General features: G+C 60.0%; 1 protein-coding gene across 2 annotated transcripts in view; it reads right to left on the bottom strand.

The window, feature by feature from the left end:
• The window catches only part of LMNA (lamin A/C), a 28,494-nt gene continuing 21,031 nt past the window's right edge, over nt 249-7,711 (bottom strand). For both annotated transcript variants that reach the window (XM_018046279.1, XM_018046280.1), the window contains exons 3-13: nt 7,201-7,357; nt 5,776-5,901; nt 5,322-5,492; nt 5,014-5,139; nt 4,061-4,281; nt 3,743-3,965; nt 3,232-3,339; nt 2,985-3,104; nt 2,508-2,597; nt 1,462-1,734; nt 249-1,174 (exon numbers count right to left, since the gene is read on the bottom strand). In XM_018046279.1, coding sequence (XP_017901768.1) covers nt 1,148-1,174; nt 1,462-1,734; nt 2,508-2,597; nt 2,985-3,104; nt 3,232-3,339; nt 3,743-3,965; nt 4,061-4,281; nt 5,014-5,139; nt 5,322-5,492; nt 5,776-5,901; nt 7,201-7,357 — 1,642 coding nt within the window. In that variant the 3' untranslated portion in view covers nt 249-1,147. The remainder of the gene's footprint in view (nt 1,175-1,461; nt 1,735-2,507; nt 2,598-2,984; nt 3,105-3,231; nt 3,340-3,742; nt 3,966-4,060; nt 4,282-5,013; nt 5,140-5,321; nt 5,493-5,775; nt 5,902-7,200; nt 7,358-7,711) is intronic.

Here is a 7,711-nt window from a genome sequence, read left to right as displayed (position 1 = left end):
GCTCTGCCTCTCTGTGGGACTCACGGAGACAGCCCTGCACTGGGTGGGCAATGCTCATGTCAGAACGTCTCCCCAGCAGCCACTGCTGGGTGCCCAGCTGTGCACCTGAAGCTCTGCGGTCTTTGTCTCCCTAGAGCAAGGGGGAGGCTGGGCGGCGTGAGGATGCAGGTGACCGAGTGACATGTGTATGGGACCCTCAGAAAACACACAAGGACACCCACCAACAAAGACACCACGGCAGCCAGGGATAGAAACAACTAGTGTATTGATTCAGGGAGGAGAGAAGTGGTGCAGATGGGAAACGGGAGGCAAGGGGCTCCTTAGTGTTTGCCGAAACCCACTGCCGCAAGCCCTCCACACCTCCTCCCCTTCCTCCCCTTCGGTGGGGCCCCAGCAGGCTCTCCCCTTTCCTAGTAGGCCTCCCTCTCCCTCCTCCCCTACACCCACGTGACCTTGATCGACCTCCAGTGACTGGGCAGAGCCCACCCCTGGCTCTAAAGCTAGGTGAAGGCAGGCTCAGACTAACTTTATTCTACCTCCTTCTACCTCCCGCCTCATTCCCATCTCTTGTCTAAATAACATACAGAAGAAGCAAACGCAGCTGGGACCTGGGAGAATCGAGTCACCCCGGGGCTGGGGAGGGGGGGGGGAGGGCAGGCGGAGGAGCCTCTGCTGGGGGTAGTGGAACGATGGGGGCCGGCCCAGGGGCGAGGCTCAGCCCTCCTCCCTTGGAGGCTGGCGGAGCAGACTCCACACCTGCCTCTCAGGCACCATGTCACCGGGTCCCCGGGATGTGGGTGGCGGGCAGGGCAGAAAAGCAGAAACGAGGCTTTGTAAAAGCATCCCCTCTCCTCGGCTCCCTCTTTGGTTTTAAGGCAGATACGGAGTTTCTCGGAAGCAGGGAGAAAAGGGGGGGAATTGAGAGAGATGCGCGCGGGTTTTTTTGGCTTATGTTTTTCCTTCGGTATAAAACCACTGTAGAAAATAACTTCTCTTAGAAAAACAAAAAACAAAACATAGAAGAAAAAATAAAGGGGTATTTTTCTTTGGCTTCGAACCCCTTCCCGTGAGGCGCAGGGCAGGGGTGGGCATGAGGTGAGGAAGAAGCATGGGCCTCCGCCCCCACCCCTGCCTGGCAGGTCCCAGGTTACATGATGCTGCAGTTCTGGGGGCTCTAAAAGAGAGGAGAGCGGGAAGCGGTGTGAGTGGCAGTGCTTGGCCGAACCCTCCCTTCCCCTCTTAACCCAGCCCCGCCCCTGCCCTCCAATCTGGGGCTCAGACAGGAGGGGCAGGACGCAGGAGCAGCAGCCGCTCTCTAGGATCTTGGGCTGCGGGGAGGAGGCTCCCACTCCCCCGGGCTGCGGAAGAGAAGGCTCTCCCTCCCACAGGGCAGCCTGGCCCTAACCCTGGAGGACTAGGGTCCTCTGCCCGCCGGGGGTTGGAGACAGAGGGCCGACTCACCTGGGTTCGGGGTCTGGAGTTGCCCAGGAGGTAGGAGCGGGTGACCAGGCTGTCCCCGAAGCTGCCACCCCCACTGCCCCCCACACTTCGGTAGCTGCGAGTGACTGTAACACTGGAGGCGGAGGAGCCAGAGGAGATGGATCCGCCCACCTGGGCTCCCGAGCCGCTGGCAGGCGCCTTGTCTGCGGGCTGCCCGCAAGTCCCGCACAGCACGGTGCGCGAGCGCAGGTTGTACTCAGCGGGGTCCCCCGAGCTGCTGCCTGCGTGGGAGCCCTGAGGAGGGAGACAAGGCTCAGGCCGGACGGCGAGTCTGGGACTGACCGCTCAGGCCCAACACCCAGGCTCCGCGCTCCGGCAGGGTCCAGGCAGAAAAGTGGGCTTCTGCGCTTAAGTAACCTAACTGGTGGGTGGTATAGGGCTTGGGGTGGGAAGCCTGGGCTGGGAAGAGGGGAAGGGAAGGACATGACAGGAGGAAGGGTCAGGAAGACTTGGGGACAGGCAGGGGACGGGAGCCAGGCTTTGACTCTTGTCTTAGCTACTCTAAGCTTCAGAGGGAAAGGAGAGAGAGTCAGCAAGCTTGTAGAGCGGCAGGCATGCAAAATTAACTGGGAGGAGGGTAGGTGCGAGAGACCCTTCTCCCGGGAAAAATGAGAGGCCATGCACGTGACCAGGATGGGGAGGAGACAAGAAAGGAGATGCATGCGACAGAAGTGTGGGCGGAGAGAGGCAGGGCTGCGCGCCCCACGTCTGTCCTCCCTTCCCCGCCCGGGGGATAAATCCGGACTCTTGTCCACCGCTCCCATGGGAAGACTCCGTGGCATCAGAAGTTCCCACTCCCTTCCTTACCAGAGTAGGGCACCCAGACACCTGGGTTCCCTGTTCAAGGTATAGGGAGGAGAGAGAAGAAAAGCCAGGGCAGCGAGTGAAGTTCCAAAATGTTCTTTAATGAAAAGATTTTTTGGCAGGGAGAGGCCAGGGAGAGGGTGTCCCCAGGCCGGGCTGGGTGCCCTGGCGTGGGCTGGGCCTCAGCGGCGGCTGCCACTCACGTGGTGGTGATGGAGCAGATCGTCTCCATCCTCATCGTCGTCGTCCTCGACCACGGTCACCGAGCGCACCAGCTTGCGCATGGCCACCTCCTGCCGCGGACACAGGACAAGGCCGAGGGTTAGGGGCTGCGGGTCGGAGAAGGGGTGTGCAGCATACCCATCCCAGTGACCTCCAGGAGCCTGCTCGCGCTCTGCCCCCTGTCCAGGCTGCCACCTGCTCTGTCCTCCGGGGCGCTGTAGGTAAGACACTTGTTTCTACTCCAGGGGCGTGCTGTCCAGGTCTCTGGATAGGAGCATGATCTGCCCTTAACCATGCTCACTAACCCCCCCGCCTCCTGCTGCTAAGGGAGCTATCTCTGGGTGGAGAGTTTGGGCCCTGGAAGAAAGCGGCCCTGAACTGGCGTGGGGGCAGCTGCCTCTGACTCTGGCTGCGGGGGAAGCCTTGTCCAGTGAGAGGCCAGCCTGCAGCACACTCACTTCCCCAGTGGAGTTGATGAGAGCTGTGCGCAGGCTGTTTCCGCAGCCCCAGGTGTTCTGCGCCTTCCACACCAGGTCGGTAGGGGGGCTGTGGGTGGCCCCAGCTCCTGCAGCCCAGATCTGGGGGACGGAGAATTCATTAGAGAAGGGCACTCACGCTCCAGCACACCCAGCCTCAGGCCAGCCCATCCCCACCCGAGGCCAGCCCATCCCCACCCGAGGCTATCCCAAACACCCAGCCACTCACCGTCACCACCTGCCCAGCCTTCAGAGTGAACTTTGGTGGGAAGCGGTAGGTCAGCAGGGGGTCATCTCCATTCTGGCGCTTGATCTGCCAGTTGCCCATGGACTGGTCCTGCCCGAGAGGGAAGGGGCAGGTGAGAGAGGCTCCTTCAGGCTCTTAGAGGGTTTATCACCTTCTATTCCTCCCCTCACAGCTCTCCCCCTTCAAGGATAAATAACAGCTACATCTATGGGCACTTAAGCTGTACCAGACCTACTCAGCCCTTTCATCTTCCCAAGAACTCAAAAGTTAGGGGCTATTGTTCATGCCTGTTCTGCAGATGACAATGCTAGGAGAGGTTAAATACATTGCCCAAGAAGGTCTCACTGCACTGATGAGTCCCGGGGCCGGGACTGGAACCGGAGTGTGGGGGAGATACCCACACTTGCCCTGGTCTGATGTGAGGAACCACCCTCTCCGCACTCTACCCCTTCACCGTCCAGGTCTTCTCCCTAAGCCGACCTCGGAGGCCTACCTCGTTGGACTTGTTGCGCAGGCGCACGAACTTGCCTTCCTCGTCCACCTCCTCCACGGCCACGCGCCCGCTGGTGCGAGCGTGCTGGGAGAAGCTGCTCCGGCTCTCGGTGGACTCCAGCTTGCGCTTTTTGGTGACGCTGCTCCCACTCTGGGTCTGGGACGAGTGGGAGGAGGCCCGGCCTCGGCTGCGCTGCGAGGTCGGGCTGGGGGACAGGCGGAGCCTGTGGAGGGGGAGGCAGGGGTGAGGGGGCCTCGTCAAGGCGGGTGGCGGGCAGGCAGGAGGAAGGGGCCTCCCCCAGCCGCCCCCGGAGCCCACCTCTCCTCCTCGCCCTCCAGGAGCTTGCGGTAGGCGTGGATCTCCATGTCCAGGGCCAGCTTGATGTCCAGCAGCTCCTGGTACTCGTCCAGCTGCTGTTGCATCCTTGCCCGCATTTCCGCCATCTCCCGCTCCTTGTCTGCCAGCAGCCGCCGGCTGGTGTCGCGCTCACGGGCCAGCGAGTCCTCCAGGTCCCGCAGCTTCGCTTCCTTAGCTGCCAGCTGGTTGAGGGGGAATGGGGGTCTGGTGAGCTCTCGAGGTCCCCGAGTATGGAGAGGTAAGGGATAGGGGTGGGGCACCCCCCGGGGGCACACACCCTCCCACCCCCCCACCCCTGTCTTCAGGTTCCCATCAGAGCCTTTCATGGGCTCTAATGTGGCTGTGGCTGGCTGGCGACTGCGGAGTCCTTCTCAACATCCAACTGAAATCTCTTAACTTGAGGCTAGAACCTATTTCCTCTGCCACAAATGGCACAGCCAGCGACAATATTGATGCTGTTAACACCTCACTATGCCTGCAATGCAGGAGACTCTGGATCAGTCCCTGGGTCGGGAAGATCCCCTGGAGAAGGGAATGGCTACCCATTCTCCAGTATTCTTGCCTGGGAAAGCCCATGGACAGAGGAGCCTGGCAGGCTACAATCTGTGGGGTCACACAGAGTCAAACATGACTGAGTGACTAACACTTTCACTCTTTTTTTTTTCCACTTTTAACACCTCACACTGAGTTTTGTGGCAGATCTGAGTTAGGGAGGACAGGAAAACCTAGGCTCTGAGAAGTGAAGGTCAAGCAGGTAAATATCAAGAGTTAAGAGGTAGTCCTGGACCAGCAAACAGGTCATGTGGCTCCAAATCCCAGGCTTCTTACTCAGTCCATGCTCCTGGGGGCATGTTCTGTGCCTGCCCTATGGGGAGGGGAGGGGCGGTGGGAGGGGGGGGGAGGCGGGGCAGCACCTGCTTCTGGAGCTGGCTGAGCTGGGCCGAGAGGCTGTCGATGCGGATTCGGGACTGCTGCAGCTCCTCGTGGGCGGCCCCCACCAGGTTGCTATTCCTCTCCGCTGACTGTCTGGCATTATCCAGCTGGGAGGGAGGGCACAGGGTTAGGGCTGCGGGGACCAACCAGGAAGGAGGCAGGGACCGGAGAAGGACATCGCTGCTGCAGCCCGAGGTCCGGAGCAATCTCCCACAGGACATCTCAGGGAGGGCAGCAGGGAGGGCTGCTGGGGACAGAGGCAGCATGGGAACCCCGGGAGAATGAGCACCTTGGCCGAATAGGTCTTCTCCAGTTCCTTCTTGTACTGCTCCACCTGGTCCTCATGCTGGGCCCGCAGCTCCTGCAGGGCATCCGCCAGCCGGCTCTCAAACTCTCGCTGCTTCCCATTGTCAATCTCCACCAGGCGCGTCTCGTGGCGGCGTTTGGTCTCACGGAGCTCCTGGAAGGGGTGGACCCAGAGACCAAAATCAGAACTAGGCCTTTGAGGATGAGGCCCAAGTGGCTGAGCTCCCAGCCCAATCCTAACACTGAACAAAGTCACTGTGAGCTCCGCTTTAACCTGGGGGCTGGCCACCACTCCCCCCAGCCCTCACCCCGACTCCCCATCACTAGTACAAGCCAGCCTGGCCGGGGGGCTCTGCACACAGCTGATCCCCCAGCCCAGCTCTGACATCTTTCACCACCCAGCCCCAGTCCTCCGGTCTGCAGGGCACAGTTCCCACCTCGCTGTAGATGTTCTTCTGGAAGTCCAGCTCCTCCTTCAGGGTTTGCAGCCGGTTCTCAGCATCCACTCGTCGCAGCATTTCATCCTGAAGTTGCTTCTTGGCCTCACCCAGGGCTGCCTCGAGCTGAGAGGAAGGGGACAGAGGTCAGGGAGGGGGGTCATAGGACACCAGAGCTGGAAGGAAGCTGAGAAGGGGGTCATGTCCAGCACCTCCCTTTGTATGTGGAGAAACAGGCCTAAGGGAGCAAGAGCCTTGGATGCCCACAGAGGTGATGACGCATCTACTTCACAGTAATGACCTTGGAGAGTTGCTGTGCTAATGAAAATATAGAGAGTGCCTCCTCTTTCTATAGCTGTATTTTGCTACAGCCACGGAAATATGCCCAGAGTACAGAAGGAACACGAGGGAAGGGACCAAAGTGTGCCTGGGGTGGTAGCGGGGGGCTTGTAGGAAGGCCTCCAGAGTCTGCGATCTGAAGGACAGGCGAGTGGGCAGACAGGAGCAAGTGCAAGGGCGCAGAGGCACGAAAGCACACATGTGCACTGCGGAAGGCTCAGTACTGCCGAAGCCGAAGGATGGGGCCCTGCGGGGAGAGTGACGGCAGAGGTGTCTGGACTGGAAGGCAGGGGCTGGGCCATGGATCCATGGATCGCACCCTTACTGCCACGAAAAGATCCTCTGAAGCCTGAGTAGGGGTGCACCTTTCCTAGATCTTCATCTTAGAAAGCACAAGCTGGGCGGTGCAGCTGGGAAGGGCTGGGGGCAGGGCCTGGGAGCAGAATGGCCCAGCCTTGATTTTCTGGCCAAACTGCTGGTTTCTCCCGGTCTCTCCACAGTGTACTCTGGTGGCAAGGCCTAGCAGGGAAGAGCGCCCTGGACAGAGGCTTGGTGGCTGACTCTAGTCCTGACCTTACTCTGAGCAGATGTGGCGGTGAGATTGGGAACAAGCCTGCTTCTTTGATTCTGTTGCCCAGCTTATACCATGAGACTAGACGCTGGAATCGACAGCAAAGTGTTTGAAAGTAAAGACCATCGTATACATTAAAAACATACGTCCATATATGGTCAGCCATCAGCTCCCAACTAGGGCTCTGTGGACAGTCTACACTCTCCTCTGATCTTCCAGAGAGGTCACGGCTGTCTATAGCAAGGCCAAACGGGAGGACTCCAGGGCCAGGCACGATTCATTTCAAAGTCAGATGGAAACGGTTTGTGGATTCTTTTAAATTCATGGTGCTAGACACCACGGGCAGCAGAGGAGGAAGCACTGTGGTCTGGATGGATGCAGCAATGCTAGGACACAGGAATGGCTCTGACGCGGTGGGACAGGCGCCTCCTGAGAATGCCTGGAGGGAGCAGTGAGTGTGCGTTTGGGCGGGGAGCAGGGTGCCCGCGTCTGGGTGGGTCTCGGGTGGGCCTCACCTTGGCCGCTTGCCCCCGAAGGTCATGCAGCTCGCCCTCCAGCGTGCGCTTCTCGCTGAGAGCAGTGCTCAGTGCGGCCTCCTTGGAGTTGAGCAGAGCCTCCAGGTCCTTGAGCCGGGCCTGGGCGGCCATCAGGTCTCCCTCCTTCTTGGAATTGCTGAAGAAGCCAGAAAAGAGTGGCTTTAAGAGGAGGAGTCTGCGTTCCTAGACAGAGTTAGGTCTCCCAGGGAGAGTGAGAAGTCAGGTCCTGGGAGGTCAGCGGCAGGACCTGGCTCTGCTATCCCCCAAGCTGCCAGGAGAGGGCATCCTTGGCTCTGGTTTGTTTGCGTCTGCCCGCCTCTGGGGCTGGACTCCCACTTCTCCCAAGGCCCCCCAAACCCCTTTCCTGCTTCTCCACCCTTCCCATGACTCAGTGCTCAGGAACGTGCCTGGGGCCAAGGGCAAAGCTCAATCCCATGAGCTGAATGCTTTTCCCTCTCTCCCCTCCCATTCCTTTCCAAAGAGACAGAAC

Source organism: Capra hircus, chromosome 3 (assembly GCF_001704415.2).
Source record: "Capra hircus breed San Clemente chromosome 3, ASM170441v1, whole genome shotgun sequence".
NCBI lineage: Eukaryota > Metazoa > Chordata > Mammalia > Artiodactyla > Bovidae > Capra > Capra hircus.
The sequence above is the reverse complement of the archived record's forward strand: the minus strand, read 5'-3'. Positions and strand labels throughout refer to the sequence as shown.